Source organism: Microcaecilia unicolor, chromosome 1 (genome assembly GCF_901765095.1).
Source record: "Microcaecilia unicolor chromosome 1, aMicUni1.1, whole genome shotgun sequence".
NCBI classification, from domain to species: Eukaryota; Metazoa; Chordata; class Amphibia; order Gymnophiona; family Siphonopidae; genus Microcaecilia; species Microcaecilia unicolor.
Window position 1 is genome coordinate 704,344,578 of NC_044031.1, and position 21,862 is coordinate 704,366,439.

A 21,862-nucleotide genomic window follows, 5' to 3' on the forward strand; every position below is an offset into this window, starting at 1 on the left:
GATCTGCCCTGGAAAAACAGATGGGAGCTTCCTAAAAGTGCCTGTATCGAAGATGTCCAGTAACTCCCAATCCGCTATGAAGAACAAGGAAGAGACCAGCCCTCATGCTCCCGCCATCTAGAATAGGAGTGGAAGCCCACGAAGCTGTGAAGCTCCGAGACAAGTACAAACAAGTGAATGGACCAACAGAACCCTTGGTTGCCTGTCCCACTTGCAAGAAGCCGAGGTCAGCAGCCCTCGTGCCTCATAGAGCCAGTATGGGCAAGGAAGCACCCTGACAGTGCGAGGCCCCAAGGCAATCACCCACTCACGAAGTGGCCAATGAAACCAGCTTACTGCCCCTCTAGCGCGCAGGAAGAAGCCAAGGTCAACGGAGGCAAAGACCAGAAGCCCTCCTAAGCAGAGAAAGGCGGCAAGGAGGGTTTCACCATCTGAGTAGAAAAAACCCCGCGGAACTGGAGAGGATGAATTCCTCTCAGACTGTATCCCAGAGCAGAGACCAAAAGCCAGACTGTCACACATGACAGCTGCTGTAACCCATACCCAAGGACAAGTAGAAATCCAACAGGAAGGGCGCTCAAACACACTCCCCAGAAGACACCTAAACCTGTAGCTCAGCTGGCGGTCGTTGCTGATGAGCAAACCCTCACTGAATAACAGTTGCCTACCAAAGGAAGTTTAAAAAAGTTCAGAGCTATGCCGAAATGGATGCCCAGCGACAAGCCCAGTCAAGAACAGGCTGTGACCTCCACAGATCGCTGCATGGACAACGCCAACAAAAGACATGGGAGACCTCCACATAGGCTAGCCTCAATCCCACCTCAGACAATGCAGGAAAAGGCCGAATGCCGGACTGAAGAACAGTAACTTATCTTTGATGAAACTTGCAGACTCTCTCGATAGGAAGAGTTGCAGCTCAGCCAAATCGCGTGTTATCGTATGAACATGCAATCCATCCTTGCGAAGGAAGAATGCCACAACTCCCATGGCTGGAAAGAAATGTCCCTGGTGAAGTGGAAAGGCTGAATGACATGGACATAAATTGAGAATGGCTCCCAAGGAATGCAAATCACAAATCTACTATGGAAAGATGAAGTGGGAATATGAAGGCACGCTTCCCTGAGATCCAGGAAGATTAGAAACTCTTCCTGATGGTGTGAACTAATACAGATTGCAATGTTCCCATTGTGAAATGGTGGCCCGTAAACACTGCTGACTCTGTTGACATCCAAATACAGATGGAAGGACACTCCATTCTTGGAACTACAAAGAAAATTGAATAACTTCCAGTTTCCCAATTGCAACTGGTGAGTCTCAACTGTGCCTAAAATGAAAAAGCGTTTGCAAGGTGGCTTAAACTGCTTGACATCTGAGCCAGAGCTTGCATGGACAGTCCACACAAAACCTAAGATGCGGCAGAGAGTTTTTAAAGAATCTTAAGACTTGCCCCCTGGCAATCTCTGAGACTTGGAGCCCCCTAGGTCATAACCCAACTCTCTAGATCTTCTTCAAACAGAAGTTTACCTCTAAAAGGTAGCTTGCTAAATGCAACTCAGAAGCCACATCTGCTGTCCAATGCCTAGGCCAGAGCTCTGTTCTTGTCAAGAGGGTCAAGAATTGGCAGGTGTGGCCATGCACTAGACCTGAGATATGTTCTTGCCAAGAATTGGCTGGTGTGGCCATGCACTAGACCTAGCTGGCATAGGTGCACATTGGAGTCAACTAGTGTGACAGAGAGCCAGAGCTAGACAGTGTAGCCAAATATGGCTGTTGTACCATTGTACCCTATGGATGGCAAACTGCCATGGGACTTGAACCAGCCATCTCTGTGCTCTATCAGCTGGCTGCATTAACCATTAAGTTATTCCACTACACTAAAGTAGCTCTGTAATATCGCTAGCTGTCCAATACAATGACAAGGCGCTTAAGTGCAAAAGAAGCATTAAGAGACACTACAGTAAGAGACACTACAGTACACAGCTAGTGGTGCCGCTGAAACAATGGTATCAGAAGCTGATATGCAATAGGTTTGGCCAACACCAGCGTGAAATACCAGGGAGAAGAGCTGCTGTGGCAAACCAACACAGCTAACCTTTAGCACGGCAGTGTAGTGTTAGCTGTCCCAGCCATGCAAAGAATTGCTTGTCAAGGCAAGCAATATGGGAGAGAGACATAAAATATGCCCCAGTTGAAAAGGAGCCGAGTTCCCCAGCTTCTAATAGGATGCACAAATCAGCCTTGGACCTGTGCCCTTCAGGTTGAAAGCCAGCCACCTTCCAGAATAAAACTATTTGCTGCAAAAACTGCACCTGGAGAAAATGCCACCATGGCAGCAGCACTGAGGTTCCATGGTTACCATGGAGACTAGTGCACTAGCCTCAGTAAAGCAAAGATACTTACCTGTAGCAGGTATTCTCCGAGGACAGCAGGCTGATTGTTCTCACATGTGGGTTGACGTCAGCGTCGGCCCAGGAATCGGCATTTTGCAAGCAAAATATAAACAAAGTTTTGCCACAGTCTTCTTGCGCACACGAGCGTACCTCAGTTAAATAAAAAACAAATAAAGAAATAAATAACAACTCCAAAGGGGAGGTGGGCGGGTTTGTGAGAACAATCAGCCTGCTGTCCTTGGGAGAATACCTGATACAGGTAAGTATCTTCGCTTTCTCCGAGGACAAGCAGGCTCACATGTGGAGTATCCCTAGTAACCAGGCTCACTCAAAACAATGAACACTGGTCAATTGGGCCTCGCAATGGCAAGGACATAACATAGATTGACCTGAAACCATAAACAACTAACTGAGAGTGCAGGCTGGAACAGAACAAAAAATGGGTCTGGGGGGGTGGGGTTGGATTCTAAACCCTGAACAGATTCTGCAGCACTGACTGCCCAAACCGAATGTCGCGTCGGGTATCCTGCTGAAGGCAGTAGTGAGATGTGAATGTGTGGACTTTAAGTGAGCCACTGACGCAGCCATGGCTCTAACATTATGGTCTGTGACATGGCCCTCCAGACTCAGCCCAGCTTGGGCATAAGTGAAGGAAATGCAATCTGCCAGCCAATTTGAGATAGTGCATTTTCCGATGGCGACTCCCCTCCTGTTGGGATTAAAAGAAACAAACAACTGGGCGGACTGTCTAAAGGGCTTTGTCTGCTCCACGTAAAAGGCCAATGCTCTCTTGCAGTCCAAGGTATGCAAACTGCTTTTGCTAGGGCGGGTATGAGGACAGAGAAAGAATGTTGGCGAGACAATTGTCTGGTTCAGATGGAACTCAGACACCACCTTTGGCAGGAACTTAGGGTGCGTGCGGAGGACTACTCTGTTGTGATGAAATTTGATATAAGGTGCATGTACTACCAAGGCTTGAAGCTCACTGACCCTACGAGCTGAAGTAACAGCCTTCCAGGTCAAGTACTGCAGATGGCAGGTATTCAGTGGCTCAAAAGGAGCTTTCATCAGCTGAGTGAGAATGACATTGAGATCCTATGACACTGGTGGAGGTTTGAAAGGGGGCTTTGACAAAAGCAAACCTCTTGTAAAGCGAACAACTAAAGGCTGTCCAGAGATAGGCTTACCCTCTACACGACGATAAAAAGCACTAATAGCATTAAGATGAACTCTAACAGAGTTGGTCTTGAGACCAGACTCTGACAAGTGTAGAAGGTATTCAAGCAGGGTCTGTGTAGGACAAGAAAGAGGAACTAGGGCCTTGCTGTCACACCAGACGGCAAACCTCCTCCATTTGAAAGAGTAACACCTCTTTGTGGAATCTTTTCTGGAAGCAAGACAGACTCGGGAGACATCCTCTGAAAGATCCAAGGACGTGAAGTCTAAGCTCTCAACATCCAGGCTGTGAGAGCCAGAGACTGTAGGTTGGGATGTAGAAGCGACCCCTCGTTCTGGGTGATGAGGGTTGGAAAACATTCTAATCTCCACGGTTCCTCGGAGGACAACTCCAGAAGAAGAGAGAACCAAATCTGACGCGGCCAGAAGGGTGCAATCAGGAACATGGTTCCGCAGTCTTGCTTTAATTTCAGCGAAGTCTTCCCCACCAGAGGTATGGGGGAATACGCATACAGAAGGCCTATCCCCTAATGCAGGAGAAAGGCATCTGACGCTAATTAGTCGTGGGCCTGAAGCCTGGAACAGAACTGAGGGACCTTGTGATTGATCTGAATGGCAAAAAGATCCACCGAGGGGGTGCCCCATGCTCGGAAGATCTTGCAGATTACGCCCATGTTCAGTGACCACTTGTGAGGTTGCATACTCCTGCTCAACCTGTTGGCCAAACTGTTGTTTACATAAGTGGTTTGGAGAAACATGCCGTGATGGCGTGCCCAAAGCCACATCTGGACGGCTTCCTGACACAGAGGGCGAGATCCGGTGATCCCCCCTGCTTGTTGGTGTAATACATGGCAACCTGATTTTCTGTCTGAATCAAAATGATCTGGTTGGACAGTCGATCTCTGAAACCCTTTAGAGCATTCCAGATCGCTCTTAATTCCAGGAGGTTGATTTGCAGACCTTTTATCCTGAAAGGACCAGGCTCCCTGAGTGTGGAGCCCATCTACATGAGCTCCCCACCCCAGGAGAGATGCATCCGTCGTCAGCACTTTTTGTGGCTGAGGAACTTGGAATGGTCGCCCCAAAGTCAAATTGGATTAAATCATCCACCACTGAAGAGAATTCTGAAAATCGGTGGACAGTCGGATTACATCCTCTAGATCCCCCGCAGCTTGAAACCACTGGGAAGCTAGGGTTCATCGAGCTAATCTCATGTGTAGACGTGCCATGGGTGTTACATGAACTGTAGAGGCCATGTGCCCCAGAAGTCTCAACATCTGCCGAGCCGTGACCTGCTGAGACGGTCGAACCATGGACACCAGGGACAGAAGGTTGTCTGCCCTTGCCTCAGGGAGATAAGCTCGAGCTGTCTGGGTGTTCAGCAGAGCTCCAATGAATTCCAATTTTTGGACTGGGGTGAGATGGGACTTGGGATAATTTATGACGAACCCCAGTAGCTCCAGCACCTGAATAGTCATTCGTATGGATTCCAGAGCACCTTCCTTTGAGGTGCTCTTCACCAGCCAATCGTCGAGATAAAGAAACACATACACTCCTAGTCTGCGTAGAGACGCTGCGACTACAGCTAGGCATTTTGTAAACACTCTGGGCGCAGACGCCAGGCCAAAAGGCAGTACACGGTACTGAAAGTGCTGTGTTCCCAGCCGAAATTGAAGGTACTTCCCGTGGGCTGGAAGTATTGAGATGTGTGTGTAAGCATCCTTTAAGTCCAGAGAGCATAGCCAATCGTTTTCCTGAATCATGGGAAGAAGGGTGCTCAGGGAAACCATCCTGAACTTTTCTCGGACTAGGAATTTGTTCAGGGCCCTTAGGTCTAGGATGGGACGAATCCCCCCTGTTGTCTTTTGCACAAGGAAGTACCTGGAATAGAATCCCAGCCCTTCTTCCCCTGGTGGAACAGATTCGACCGCTTGGGCCTGTAGAAGGGCGGAGATTTCCTCTGCAAGTACCTGCTTGTGCTGGGAGCTGTAGGACTGAGCTCCAGGTGGGCAATTTGGAGGCTTGGATTCCAGATTGAGGGTGTATCCCAACCGCACAATTTGAAAAACCCACCGGTCGGAAGTTATAAGAGGCCACCTGTGGTGAAAAACCATTAACCTCCCCGCAACCGGCAAGTCGTCCGGTACGGACACGCTTACTGAGGCTATGCTGAACTGGAGCCAGTCAAAAGCCCGTCCCCTGCTTTTGCTGGGGAGCCATAGTGGTCTTAGGTGCACGCTGTTGACAAGAACGAGCGTGCTGGGACTGAGCCTGGGCAGGCTGCCGAGAAGCAGGAGTGTACCTACGCCTAGCATAGGAATAGGGAGCACGCCTCTTCCCTCCAAAAAACCTCCTGGATGAGGAGGCAGTAGCAGAAGATGCCCGGAAGGAGAGAGAATCCATACCATCATTATTTTTTTTTATTTTTGTTACATTTGTACCCCGCGCTTTCCCACTAATGGCAGGCTCAATGTGGCTTACATGGGGCAATGGCGGGTTAAGTGACTTGCCCAGAGTCACAAGGAGCTGCCTGTGCCTGAAGTGGGAATCGAACTCAGTTCCTCAGTTCCCTAGGACCAAAGTCCACCACCCTAACCACTAGGCCACTCCATTATGCTTCTTGATCTGGTCAACTAGATCTACTTTCTCACCAAAAAGGTTATCCCCCCAGCAAGGAACATCCACCATCCGCTGCTGGACTGAATGATCCAGGTCAGAGACACGCATCCATGAGAGTCTGCGCATCACTATACCTTGGGCAGTGATTCTGGATGCTACATCAAAAGTGTCAAACGTAACCCTGGCCAGGAATTTTCGACACACCTTCTGCTGTCTGATCACCTGGCGAAAAGGCTCGGCCTGCTCCAGAGGGAGTGCATCAACCAAGCTGGACAGTTGCCTCAATGAGTTCCGCAAATGGACGCTCGTGAAGAGCTAATAAGTCTGGATCTTGGCAGCAAGCATAGCGGCCTGATACGTCTTCCTCCCAAAAGAGTCCAAGGTTCTAGATTCTCTGCCTGGGAGTGCCGAGGCATAGTCACTAGTGCTCTTGGCTCTTTTGAGGGTGGAGTCCACCAACACGGAATTGTGAGGTAGCTGAGACCTCATCAAACCAGGTTCACCATGGATCCGATATTGGGATTCAGCTTTTTTCAGGATCATGGGATTAGACATAGGGAACGACCAGTTTCGCATAAGGACTTCCTTCAGTACATTATGCAAAGGAGCCGTTGCAGCATCTCTAGGTGGAGAAGGATAATCCAGAACCTTGAATATCTTTTTTTTTTTTTTTTTGCTACATTTGTACCCCGCGCTTTCCCACTCATGGCAGGCTCAATGTGGCCTGAAGTGGGAATCAAACTCAGTTCCTCAGTTCCCCAGGACCAAAGTCCACCACCCTAACCACTAGGCCCAGGGCTTTTTTTGAGGAGGTACTTGGGGGTATTGAGTACCGGCACCTTTTCCATTGTCTGCTAAAATTGACCCATGGTCTCCAAGTTTTAATGAAAGAGCTCAGGCTCTACACAACAATTCTGCCTTATCATAGGTTCTGTTACTGGTTGCAGGGGGCCTGGCTATTGTGGGGTGGGTCCCTCAGTGATCACTCCCACCCCTGAAGGGTGGCCTGCCATTTGAGTACCGGCACCTTTTTCGCTAGAAAATATGCACTGACTAGGCCACTCCTCCACTCTCAGCCCTGGGCTCATCCTCAACCTCCATAGGGAAGGGACTAGCCACAGCCATTTCCCAGACAAAGGAGGTCAAGGATAGACTCTCCGGTAGAGAAAGTCTCCTTTCTGGTGGAGGGGAAGGATCAGAGGGAATCCCATAGGACTCGTCAGAAGAAAAGTACCTGGGATCTTCCTCTTCCTCCCACGAACGCTCATCTTCAGTATTGGGCAAGACATCCCTCAGAGCAGTCCGAAACTGAGCCTGCCTTGACACCGAGGGGCGACGTCCTTGATGGCGATGCCAAGACGTCCACGCCTGCGGTGAAGCTTCCCCCACCGACGTCGAAGGGGAGTCGACCTGGGTGGCAGCAGACACCGATGCCGCAGGCGGCATTGTTGATTTAATCATGAATTGATAATGAGGGTGATTATTGGGCAGACAGGATGGATCGCAGGCGGCACCGAGGTCGGGAACCTCACCACAGGTGAAGGGCCAGATGCCGCTGCAGCAGATGGTATGGAAGGCACAAGCACCCCCGACACCAAAGCAGACTGGCGCAGCAATCCTTCCAGAAGCTCTGGAAGTAGGGCCCTGATGCGCTTGTCGAGAGCCACCGTCAGACAAGGCTGCGGGGTCAGTAAAGGAGCTGGTGGCAGAATCTGTAGAGGCTCGAGAGCAGGTACCGGCCTGCCAGAAGACCGACAGATCGGCACCTCCTGAATAGAGGGGGAGCAATCCTCTCGGCGCCGACACTTCTCGGGTACCAATTCCCTCGACGCCCCGGAGCTCCTGGCACCGTGTGTCGAAGGAGAACGATGACGGTGCTTCTTCGCCTTCGCTCGACGCCCATCATCGAGACTCCTCAGTACCGATGAGGACGGCGTGGAATCCTCAGGCCTCCTCGGGAGGGGGGGGGGGATGGGCCTGCATAACAGGAGGCCTCAAGGCAGGTGGAGACCCACTCAATGCCTCACTGCTCCCAGCGCAAATTGGTCTTTCAGCAGCCATTACCTCCGCTCCCGACGTCGATGTTTCCCTCAATGTCGATGTTGACGCCGCTGACCTCGGTACAGATTTCGATGTCGAAGGACCAGACCGAGCCCAAAAAAGCTTTTCTCGTTGGGCTTCCCGAGACGCTTCATACGAAGACACAGACTGCAAGCGGCTGGGCTATGGTTGGGCCCAAGGCACTGAATACACTAGGCATGGGTATCAGTACCTGAGATGGTCTGGGTGCACCGAGAACAACGTTTGAAGCCGCTGGGTGTCTTCGATGACATGAAAGGAAAAACGGCTTCGGCGAAATCAAAAGACGTGATTGTGCCTGATAAAAGAAAAAGGGGCACAAAAATAAGGGAAAAAAACGGCCGCGACAAAAAAACAAAGGAAACTTGAAAGGGGACAAAACTAAATGTACACTACGAGAATTTTTTTTAAATGACAATAATAATAAAATAAAGAAAATTTAGAAGAAAAAAATCAAACACTCTTTCCTGGGCCTGAGTGGAGCGCAGAAAAAAAAAACTACCGAAACTCAACGGAGAGAAAAGAAAACTGAGGAGGCACGCTCGCGCGGTGGGAGGGAGGGAAGTCGGTCCGCACGTGCACAAGAAGACTCTGGCAAAACTTTGTTTATATTTTGCTTGCAAAATGCCGATTCCTGGGCAGACGTGGATGTCAACCCACATGTAAGAACAAGCAGCCTGCTTGTCCTCGGAGAATGAACTCAATATGAAACATTTCTCCAGAAACATGGAACCAACAGCCCTAAACCTGTTCTAAACTAACTCCTTGTAAAGGTGCTGAAAATAAAAAGGAATTCCTGTATTGCCAATATGCAAATAGAGTTCTGGTAATAAAAAAAGTTCCACAAAAGAAGTGAGGGAAACTTCCCTGGTGGTGACTTTCTTTTTTTGTTTGTGTAAACCACTTGCTGGGAAGTAAGTGAAGAAACGCTGACCAGCACCATGCGGGCATTGCACCCACAAGGAACATGCACTGGAATCAGGCCAAAGCCAAGAAAATGTGCCCTCCCCAAACAGGCTGTAGGGGGTGTGCCAGAACTACAGAAAAAGAGTTGCACCCACCCGTACCCGCCAAGGGGAGAAAGTTGCAAAGAAAATTCAGATTCTCAAAACCAGAAAGGCCACAGAAGCCATCCTGAACCACTAGACCTTACCAGAGTTCCAGTGAGCATGCCAGACTCTTCAAGAAGGTGAAGCACATGGCCCCTTCTGCACAAGAGACAGGAAAGAGCTTTGAGAGGGAATGATCAGAGGAGAAAATGGTGAAGCCGACAGAGAAATTTGGGAAAGGCTGATGCCCAAGAAACAAAGCTGAAAACATCTCATTCTGGCCGGGTCTGAAGAGCAGGACACTCAAGGTGCAAGCTCTAAAGTTGATGCCTCTACTCCAAAAGAGAAGGCAGTATCCACAGGCGAGTGCGAACAATGCAAAGACCCTAGGAGCTCACACCGTGGATGCCATATATTGCCAAGTACCCCCAAGAATGAGCAGTCTGCCATATCATGTACCAAGCAAGGTCAATGCATACCTTTTGGCACTTCCAATAGGGATGAGATGAGATGACTGCCCCCCCCCCCCCCCCCCCCGGAACACACAGAGTGGCATTCAGGCCCGCAGCATGGGAGGGTGCATGACAGTGCCAAAAAAAGCATGGTAGGAGTTAGGATGAGAAAACCAGGGTACACCCCCATATGAAACATCCTACACCCATAGGCAGAGCTCCTCCAATCCGCAGTTTCCTGCAGGAGGGAAGAAACAGAAAGACCCTACCAGCTCCCTGCAGAGGGGAGGCAAAAGAGGAATCCAGAACCTTCTATTGGATCCCAAAGGACCCCACCGGGAGCGAGGCCAGAGGAGGAAACAAACAGAGAGGACTAAACTCCAGGGGCAACAGGGGAATCCCCAAAAGGAGCCCCGCCTGCACTGTTGCTGCATGGGGTTTTTTGTCTTTTTTTTTTTTTTTTTTGCAACAGAAGTAAAACCTCGAGAAGAAGGGTGCCAATCACTCTCCCTTCAATCAAAGCACTAGGGACCGCTGACCGCCAAAGTGGAATGGTCACTGGAGGGTTGGGTCCCACAATGGAGGCAGTGCGGTCCCAGACCACACCTTAAAATAATTGCCTTTTGTGGAACAGATGTTATAAAAATATCCCCTCAACACTCAAACTAGAGGTGAAATCAATATTTTTACATGTGTACACACGCTGTCACACAATTTATTCATGTAACAACTTATTAACTCCTAGTAGCTCATTTCAATTTTTCCAGATGTAAAACTTACTTTCATTTCTCTGGTAAGTTCTTTTATCTTCAGCTTCATGTCATCATATTCTCCATACATTCTCTCCCTTATTTTCTCCAGGGTCTCTCTCACCTGCAAAAATAAATAATTTAACTAGTAGCCGGGACAATTGTTTTCACTGTTAAAGTGCAGCAGGTTATGCACTTACCATACACATTAACAGCAGAGATTAATGTACAGTAAGTGCAAAGACTGTATGGTAAATGCAGGGGGTTTGCCCTACATCTGACCTGTATTTACCACACAGGGCTCCCAGTTAGCACCAGGGCTAGTGCAACATGGTAAACGTGGTAAGCACATGGCAGGGGGCACCAAAAGGTGCTGCTACTTACCTGCTGCACTGATCCTGCATCACACCACCGGCATTAGCCCTCCCCAGCCCTCCCCAGCTGTCTCTCCACCTATCTGCCCTGCAGAGCAACGCAAGGGTCTCTCTTCATTGCCACTTCTCTGCCTGCCCTCAAACAGGTCTAGCTGCCAGCACTACATGCTCCTCTAAATCAGAGATTAACTACTTCCAGCGATAAGCATCTAGCACAGCATTTTTGCAGCACTGGCTGTTTTAGCATGTGGTAGACATAAGTGTGGATGCACACTGGTGCTTATTTTCTCATGTTACCTGCACGACATCAGTGCATCAGTACAACATCTTAGACAACTTGAGTGTTGTCGGCTTAGTTTAACTCACCATTTTGTGAAACAACAGATATTGCTCATACAGATACTTTGATTCCTGAAGCAGGTATTTTTTTGCCGATACACATAGTGTCGAGATCACGAGATCATTGGTTTCTCAATAAATGTTTCTTACTACAATCAACCACTGGATTTTTGTCTGGTTTGATTGTCCTGTGTCCCTTCCCTACTTCTTCAGTTGATTTCATTACTTCATAGAGAATCCTTCCTTGATTCGTCAGACTTTGGCTCACTTTCAAAGCACATTTATTTATGCATGCATTTTTCTATCCCACTATTATCCAAAAAGAAGTACTGAGTCATAGGATAGGAGGTAGTGTCCTATTGTGGATTAAAAACTGGTTAAAAGATAGAGGGTTAAATGGTCAGTATTCTCAATGGAGAAGGGTAGTTAGTGGGGTTCCCCAGGGGTCTGTGCTGGGACCACTGCTTTTTAACATATTTATAAATGACCTAGAGATGGGGGTAACTAGTGAGGTAATTAAATTTGCTGATGACACAAAGTTATTCAAAGTAGTTAAATCGCGACAGGATTGTGAAAAACTACAAGAGGACCTTACGAGACTGGGAGACTGGGCATCTAAATGGCAGATGATGTTTAATGTGAGCAAGTGCAAAGTGATGCATGTGGGAAAGAGGAACCTGAATTATAGCTACGGCATGCAAGGTTCCACGATAGGAGTCACCGACCAAGAAAGGGATCTAGGTGTCGTCGTTGATGATACGTTGAAACCTTCTGCTCAGTGTGCTGCTGCAGCTAAGAAAGCAAACAGAATGTTAGGTATTATTAGGAAAGGAATGGAAAACAAAAATGAGGATGTTATAATGCACTTGTATCGCTCCATGGTACGACCGCACCTCGAATATTGTGTTCAAATCTGGTCACCGCATCTCAAAAACGATATAGTGGAATTAGAAAAGGTGCAGAGAAGGGCGACGGAAAAGATAAATGGGAAGGGACAACTTCCCTATGAGGAAAGGCTAAAGCAGCTGGGGCTCTTCAGCTTGGAAAAAACACAGCTGAGGGGAGATATGATAGAGGTCTATAAAATAATGAGTGGAGTGGAACGGGTAGACATGAAGCGTCTGTTCATGCTTTCCAAAAATACTAGGACTAGGGGGAAAGCGATGAAGCTACAAAATAGTAAATTTAACAGAATCTGAGAAAATATTTCTTCACAACATGTAATTCAACCTGGAATTAGTTGCCAGAAAACGTGGTAAAGGCGGTTAGCTTATCAGAGTTTAAAAAAGGTTTGGATAGTTTCCTAAAGGAAAAATCGATAGACCACTATTAAGTCTGACTTGGGGAAAATATTTGTGAGATAAGCAGCATAAAATGTTTTGTACTTTTTTGGGGATCCTGCAAGGTATTTGTGACCTGGATTGGCCACTGTTGGAAACAGGATGCTGGGCTTGATGTACCTTTGGTCTGTCCCAGTATGGTAATACTTATGTACTTATAAAAGTTTTGGTTCAAAGTGGCTTACAATTTACATTTTGGTGGAGTTACAATAGTGCTGTGCAGTGTTGAAAGGGCATTTATAGTTTGTGTAGTTATTCAGAGTTTTTGAAGAGTAACCTATGTGACTTTGTAAATCTATGTGCTTTGAAAATGAGACTCCCTGTCTACCACAGGATAAAATCCCTGCTAGCTGTTTAATGCAGCATAGCTAAAGGGACCCTGTAACTGGAGACTCAGTGGCAATCCTAGTTATGTGGGATTGGCAACTGGTAAGATCTCTGTCTCTTGATGCAGTCATGTAATGATAGCGAGCACAATACATTTCAACTCTGATTTTCATTACATTAAAAAAAGAAAAATCAAAGCTAAAGTAGTAAAGTCATCTAAATCACAGCACTGTTTTCATTTGTAATGAATAAAAAGCTGCAGGCAGGCTAAAGATTGTAATGTATTTCTTTGGTGTGCTTTTCTAAAAGGGCAAAACTTTTGTTTTTTGGTTTTTATTTAAACAGCTGATGAAATGAGTTCTGGCTATGTCATCTGCTATTCTCTTTTACTGCGTCTCTGCAACCTGTCATTGACCAAGCTACTAATTGGTTGTTCCTTCATAAAACCCAGAGGAAGATTAAGCTCAAGGTCAAAAATGTTCAGAAACAAACATGGGCACTAGAGGCTATTAGCACCATATTAGCACCCACGTTTGCTACCGCCCCATGATCAGAGCCCCCGAGCGCTGTTCCAACGCTATTTTTAGAGTGCTGTTTGGAACAGTGTGGGCCTTTGATCATCTGTCCATCAGAGCCCAAGCCATAGTAACCTGAGAACATTCCCATAATCAATGATAAAAATCCAATGTACTCTTATTATCCAGTTCTTACACACAACATTACTCAGCAGTAGTTAATATTACAATCTTGGACCTACTCACTCAGTGGTTTCCCTACAACTTCAGACTGAAAGAAAACCATCCTTTGTAAATTTTTAGCATCTGGACAGAAATTACAAATATATTAACACATCTTAAAATACAGGGAGAGAAACAACTCACGTCTTTAATATAATTCATTTCTTCTTTCAGCTGATGAGTTGACCACTCATAAACCACCACCTCATTCTGAAGACCATCATCGGGCCTGTGCACCACTCCATACATGACTCCATGGGAAGCCACGTCTGGGGATCCTTCTTTGGGCATGGAGTAGAGATGCTGCAGAAAACACCCAGCAAGCCATTACAGTTATCGTTAGTATAAACACATCTGGGACATGAGGTTAATATTCCCAGCAGGAAAGATTACCGATTGCAAAAGAACCCTTATCATAAAACACAGCAACATAAAAAAAAAAAAAAAAAAAGTAATGGAGGAAAAGTATTGCAAGTTTACTCTGTATTGTGAGCTTGTGAGCTGATTTTCTGAGTCTAGGACTTAGCTCCTCTTCTCTCTCATATTTCATGAACTTATAGAAACTAATCATTAGTTAGTGGCGCCAATGAGACAAAGTTAATCCGTGTAAGACTTTCAAGGATGATACCTCATCTGCATTACTGGCTACTATGCATATAAAGGGGTAAAATTAACCCATATGTGAGATGCGGTAATGCAGGCGAGTGGCCATCCTCTATATTAAAAAGAACTGAGTTTACTTAATCTAAGTTATATGGAAAAAAGGATTATATCTGTTGTACAATTTGGGATTTCTGTGCTTACACGCTGTAGCCATCATATATCCATAAAAAACTCTGGGGCCCTTTCACTAAGCTGCTGCAAAAAGTGGCCTGCGGCAGTGTGAGCGTGTCTTTTGGGTGTGCGTTGGGCCAGTTTTGCCACGTCCTGGAAAAGGGACTTTTTTTTTTTTTAAGGGCATGGAAAATGGACATGCAGCAAAATAAACACCAGCACACGTTCATTTTCAGACTGAGACCTTACCGCCACCCACTGACTTAGCGGTAAGGTCTCACACACTACCCGGGTGGTAAGCATGTAGCGCACGTCCACTGCTATTTACCGCCGGGTAAGCACCATGCAGTAGAAAATAGAAAATATTTACTACCGTGTGGTTTCAGCGCACGACAAATTCAGAATTACCACCTGGATGTGTGTAGGCCTTTACATGTCTTTGTAAATGGGCCCCTCTGTACTTGTTTGGAGATTAAATTATTTATGTGAGAAATACAATATCTATAAGGTCTTAAGGGGAAAGGAAAGCAGGAAGAACGGTAACAGATCACATATGACAAACATGTCGCCCATCTATGTTTAGTACATAAGTACATAAGTAATGCCACACTGGGAAAAGACCAAGGGTCCATCAAGCCCAGCATCCTGTCCACGACAGTGGCCAATCCAGGCCAAGAGCACCTGGCAAGCTTCCCAAACGTACAAACATTCTATACATGTTATTCCTGTTATGCCAGTTATTTTTAACAGACACCAATTAGGTTATAACCTATTTTATATCTGTATTATACTACAACTCATCAACATTAATGAAGTCATTCATACTGTTGATCCAAGTGTTTACAGTTACTGAAGGGAAGAAAAGTCCTTTACAAACAACTACTTCATGGCAAAATAGAAAAAGCAATACATTACATGAATTAGGAGACCACAGAAGACAAAGGGTCCACCATACAGAAGAACAGTCTTAGCAGGAAGAGAAGGCTAAAGTCAGCAGATTAATTAATACTGTTCCAAAAAATGCTGTATAGGTTAAATTTATGGGTTTGGTTTAAAGATTATTTATTAACATTTTGACTCATAAAATAATCATCCAATCAAAAATGGGAAATATGGTTCAAATAGAACCCAAGATCTCATCACAACCAAAATTTTCTTTTAGACGGAAGTAATTTTGTCTTTATATAATTGTGAAGGTACCAAAACAGTACTTTAATAAAGGACTGCATCACCAGAAACCAGGCCAAACAACAATCCTGCTGCACCGATCCAGACTATAACCATGTGCTAGAGGCAGAAAACAGTAACAAGTTTCAGGTCTGCACCAATCCTTATAAGTAACGATGACCTCATTAAAAGTCAGTGCCTCCATCTGCTGGCTGGGGAGCATAACCCTGTGGTTTGGAGTGGTCTAGCAGGATAAGGAAAGCTGCTTTAGTGATACCGGTAATCAATAGTACTGTACAAAATTATTAAAGCAGTTCAGCATGAAATAACCAACCAAAAGGTTTACTGTGCCAAACTGTACATTTGTGAGTAACTATGAACACTAAGGATCCTGTTTACTAAGGTGCACTAGCGTTTTTAGCGCACACTAAACGCTAGACACCAATATATTCCTATGGGTGCCTCTAGCATTTAGCGTGCGCTAAAAACTCTAATGCATCTCTAGCACGACTTATTAAACAGGGCCCTAAAGATGCTACAAGAACAATCAAATCCCTTTTCACAGCTAAAACACTGTTTTACCTTCAGAAAAGAGCATCAGGGCTGGTTTAGCCTATGAACCAGCTAATGCACTGGCTCACAGCACCAGGGATAAAGGGGGCCAAACTCCTCTGCCTCCAACATCACCAGCCCAGCTTATTTTATTTTTAATTTAACCCAATCAGGCAAATGCAGGAACAACAGACGGGCTGGGATGCAGAGGCTGCTTTGGACAGCCTGGCATCTACTGCATATCCCCCCTCCCTTTCTCCACAGCACACTGCATCTTAGGAAGCACTCAGACAGGATGCAGAGGACGTTTTGGAACCACCCCCAGCTCTCCACCTCTTCCCCCTGCCTGAAAGGAAATATTAGGTCCCTCGGAATCCCCTCCCCTCATGTGACCTCAAATCCCTGGTGGTCCAGTGGGCCCAATGCCTACAGTCCCTCAAATCCTATCCTCCCCTCCCCAGGAACCCTAACTTACCTCAAGGGTCCTGGAAGTGACGGGGCAATAAGCAATCCCCACTCACTCATGCCATGGTGATTCCATTCTTCAAAATGACCCCATTGATCCCTGACTGTAATCTTCCACTACTACCTCTATGGATTTAAGCTGGCTTAAGGGCTTTTCTCCCTTAAATGGGCAACTTGAACCCACTATCAGCAATACCATTAGACTACCACTAGGGATCAACGGCACCATTTTGAAGCGGCAGCCACTGGGGCAGAAGAGAGTATAGGGATTGCTCCTGTCCCCATTGCCTCCAGGACCCCTGGGTTAAGTCAAAGATGGGGTATGCTGGCAGACAGCTGATGCAGGAAGGTGGGGAGTTGGGGAGGGAACCTGGCTGGCTAGAAGGAAGCTGCGGGGGAGGGAGGGGGAAGGCACTGCCAATGTGGGCTCAGGGTGCCACAATCCTGAGCTGACCCTGATGGGCTTTGTCATTGTTGGCCATCTTATAAACAGTAATAAAAAAATAAATACCCTCATTTTTGCACAATATGTGTACTTTTACCTACAGGAATTACAAGATGGTCCCAGAGTGGGGACAGATCACAGAAGGGAAGTACATGCATAGTTCTGATCAAAAATGTTTATGCATACTTTAACCCAAGACAAGCTCCTGCACAAAAAGTCTGTACAAATCTGAGCTATTATTTTTTTCCTGGGCAATAATCAAGCAACACTACACATGGTTGCTGATATGTGGGTAAATTTATTTACTCCCTAGTGCTCTAACCCCCTAGAGAGTGAAATTAACAATAATAAAAACCTTATAACCACCATAATTTTCAGACTGGCATGCACTGAGGACACTACCCTGACAGTTCTACCCCAGCTAAAAGCTCCTGGCTTTTAAGCAGATATGCACCTTAATGCAATACCATTTGTAATTCTGTTAACCGGAAATGGCAATCGCCATTACGGCAAATGTAAGTCACATTGAGCCTGCAAATTGGTGGGAAAATGTGGGATACAAATGCTACAAATAAATATGTTTAAATGTTTCTCACGTTATGTTTTTTTTTTCTGGCCAAAATGATTTGCTCAAAGATTCACCACAACCAACCAAGAACTTATCTTTGCAAAGTTTCCAATTAATGCATCATCCTACCAGTGCAGGCTGCTGTGTTGCCTTTTTTTCAGAATGTAACAGGCCATTTTTCCGTCTCCTTCTTGCAGCTGTATTTGTTGTTTCTGCCTGTAAAAACAGAATTCACATATAAAGCAATTACAAGAGCCCAATCTTGGTACATCACACTAACCAGCGAGTAACCTTTACTTTGAAAAACATTTTCTAGCCAGCCCAGACAGACTGCTGGAGAATTCCACAAATGCTTCATTAACTCTCGTACTCTCTCCTGTTTATTTTTTACAGTTAGAATCAATAAGTTATCACCTGCTTTGCTCCATTCAGTCATATAGACTTGTATGTTTACTAAGGTGCGTTAGCATTTTTAACGCGCCTTTAAAGTTAAGGCTTGTTAAACGCTAACGCGCCTATAAATTTCTATGGGCGCATTAGCGTTTAACACGTGTTAACCAATGCTAATGCGCCTATAGCAGTAAACATAGGCGTTAATTTTGTGGAGGAGCATTTTTGATATGACGTCTAAGTCCAACTTTGGACATTTTGCTAAAAAAGTCCAAAAATTCGAGTGGGGAATATAGCTATTTTCAAAACAGAAAAACGTCTTTTTTTTTTTTCTTCCAAAAATAGCTATTTGCTAAATCTTTTTGTGCTCTGTGCGTTTATCTTTTTTGGGCCATTAAAAAAAAACAAACAAAAAAAAAAGTCCAAGTGAAAAACATACAAAACCAAGCCATTGGGATGTACGAGGAACCAGCATTCTTAGCAGACTGGCTACACAGATATCCCAGGAGAGCAAATGGGGAACTGAAATGGACTTCAAAAAATAAATGCTCCCAGGTACCCATCTCACCATTGCTCCCTTATCTTGTCTGCAGAGCCCTCCCAAAATCCACTAATCCCAACTGTATGCCACTACAATAGCCCTTATGGGGGAAGGGGGAACCTATGTGTGGGTACTGTGGATTTCTGGTGAGTTTTGGAGGGCTCATATTTTCCACCACAAGTGTAACAGGTAGGGGAAGGTATGGGCCTGGGTCTGTCTACAGTGCACTGCACCCATCACTAGACTACTCCAGGGACCTGCATGCTGCTCTAAAGCAACTGGCTGTAACATCTGAAGCTGGCATAGAGACGTGGAGGAGCATAATCAAAAGGGACGCCCAAGTTTTCCTTGGGACGTCCTCGCAGGACGGCCTCGTGAAGGGGGGGGGGGGGGAACCCGTATTATCGAAACAAGATGGGCGTCCATCTTTTGTTTTGATAATATGGTCGGGGACACCCAAATCCTAAAATTTAGGTCGACCTTAGAGATGGTCGTCCTTAGACTTGGTTGTTTCTGATTTTCGGCGATTATGGAAACTGAGGATGTCCATCTCAGAAACAACCAAATCCAAGCCACTTGGTCGTGGGAGGAGCCACCATTCGTAGTGCACTGGTCACCCTCACATGCCAGGACATCAACCTGGCACCCTAGGGGGCACTGCAGTGGACTTCACAAATTGCTCCCAAATGCATAGCTTTCTTACCTTCTGTGCTGAGCCCCCCAAACCCCACAACTGTACACCACTACCACAGCCCTTATGGGTGAAGGGGGCACCTAGATGTGGGTACAGTGGGGTTTGAAGGGTTCACATTTACCTCCACAAGTTTAAACAGGTAGGGGAGGATAGGCCTGGGTCCACCTGCCTGAAGTGCACTGCACCCACTAAAACTGCTCCAGGGACCTGCATACTGCTGCGAGGGACCTGAGCATGACATTTGAGGCTGGCATAGAGGCTGGCATAAAATACTTTTAAAGTTGTTTTTTGAGGGTGGGAGGGGGTTAGTGACCATTGGGGGAGTAAGGGGAGGCTATCCCCGATTCCCTCCGGTGGTCATCTGGTCAGTTCGGGCACCTTTTTGAGGCTTGGTTGAGGACGCCCATGTGTTAGGCACGGCCAAGTCCCGCCTTTGCTACGCCTCCGACACGCCCCTGGGAACTTTGGCCGTCCCCGTGACAGAAAGCAGTTGAGGACGCCCAAAATCGGCTTTCCATTATGCTGATTTGGGCGACCCTGGGAGAAGGACGCCCATCTCCCGATTTGTGTCAAAAGATGGGTGCCCTTCTCTTTCGAAAATAAGCCTGATAGTAAGTAATATTTATTTATTTAAAACATTTCTATACCACCTATAGCTAGGTAGTTTACAAGATAACACTCACATTATTCAAGAGAACAACTACATACATACACCACAAAATCAATACATATATATATTTTATGTATAAATCTTTATTGGAGCAATCAAGCAGACAACAGCAGCATAACATATCCAAAGAAGTTTTTTTGTTTTATACCAAATGCCCACATCCTCCCCTCCCTCTACCAACTGATCTAGGAAGCAAGTAAAAGGATGAGCAGTGTAACAAAACAAAACTCAACAATTCAAAATCCAGCTGCAAACCCGATGTGACATGGCTAGTCAAAAAGGCTCCCAAATACATTGAAATTTAGCCCAACAACCCGAGTGGTCCCAGCCTGCATGATGGCATTCCAGAACCATGAGGGCATACACCTTATTAAGTCATTGGGTCACATTAGGAGGGTCAGCTTGTAACCACTGTAACAGGATTGCACGTTTAGCCAATAAAAACAAATAGAGAAGCAAAGTACATTTAGTCTTATTTGGTCAAATAGGATTATTGGTATACTTGTGAAACAAGAAAATCAATGGGTCCAGAGGCAAACAAAATCCAAATACTGAATTTGACACTGAACCGACTGCCAAAGTGTTGTATTGAATTACAAGCCCAAAACACATGGCCCAGAGTGGCCTCCGATTGTGAACATTTAACACATTGACTAGTTTGGGCCAGACCCACTTTAATGGCCCTCCAAGGAGAGAAGTAAGTTCAAAACAAAAACATAGTAACATAGTAGATGACGGCAGAAAAAAAAAGACCTGCACAGTCCATCCAGTCTGCCTAACAAGATAAACTCATATGTGCTACTTTTTGTGTATACCTTACCTTGATTTGTATCTGCCATTTTCAGGGCACAGACCGTAGAAGTCTGCCCAGCACTAGCCCCGCCTCCCTCCACCGGGTCTGCCACCCAATCTTGCAAAGTTGTCCCGATTGTAATGTAGAAGTGAGCTTAACCCATTAGTGCCCAATGTTCCCAAAATAAGTGCCCATATGGGAACATTGGGCACTAATGGGTTAACTAATGGCATACAAATCAGTTGCTGAAACAATTCAGAAGATAGTTCAACCCCTAGGTCACTGGACCAGGTAGCCATTCCCTTAGAGAAATTCAAAGGTGGAAGGTTAGCTCGCAGGACCTTATAAAATAAGGAGACTCTGTGTTGTGGCACTTCCCAGTAGAACAGTCTCCTCTATTTTCTCAGTTTCAACATCTGTCAATGCCTCTTTAAGTAAAGAAGCAACATTATGTCATGCCTGTGGGTAGGAAAAGTATCTGGTCGGAGACAATTGATATTGAGTACACAGATGGGTAAAAGGAACTATTGTGGAGTGGAGGAGTGGCCTAGTGGTTAGGGTGGTAGGAACTGAGTTTGATTCCCACTTCAGGCACAGGCAGCTCCTTGTGACTCTGGGCAAGTCACTTAACCCTCCATTGCCCCATGTAAGCTGCATTGAGTCTGCCATGAGTGGGAAAGCGCAGGGTACAAATGTAACAATAAATAAATAAATAAATTGTCCCCTTCTCCGTAATGCAATGCTTTATCAACGAAATCCCATGTTCTTCCCAATGCAAAAAAAGTTTTATTGGTCATTTATTTTATTTGTTGCATTTGCATCCCACATTTTCCCACCTATTTGCAGGCTCATACCAGCTGGGAAGTCATTGTTACATTGAAAAGGCACCCAAACTGTAACCCAAAAGTTCAAGTTTTTCTGCTTACATAACCACATCCACACCTTCTACAAGGAAGCTATCAAGTTTCACAGGAGCACTCAAATGGCATGGTGCAGCATGTAGAACATAGCTGGGAGATAAAGACGCCAAGAGGGTGTATAATGAGCAGTTTGTTTCAGTCAATCCTTGATATGCCTAAGATGGCAGGCTTTATTATACAAATCTAAATCCTGGAGGTCCAAAGAAAATGTTGTACCATTCGCTGCAGCTGTAATTTGTCCCATCTGCGCAG

At 45.9% G+C, this 21,862-nt stretch overlaps 1 protein-coding gene across 1 annotated transcript in view; it reads right to left on the minus strand.

Moving 5' to 3' along the window:
- Positions 1-21,862, minus strand: part of LOC115461666 (myocardial zonula adherens protein-like) — a 183,881-nt gene that overhangs the window by 69,465 nt on the left and 92,554 nt on the right. Inside the window, exons 4-6 of the mRNA XM_030191665.1 lie at positions 17,732-17,818; positions 13,776-13,934; positions 10,546-10,638 (exon numbers count right to left, since the gene is read on the minus strand). Coding sequence (XP_030047525.1) covers positions 10,546-10,638; positions 13,776-13,934; positions 17,732-17,818 — 339 coding nt within the window. The remainder of the gene's footprint in view (positions 1-10,545; positions 10,639-13,775; positions 13,935-17,731; positions 17,819-21,862) is intronic.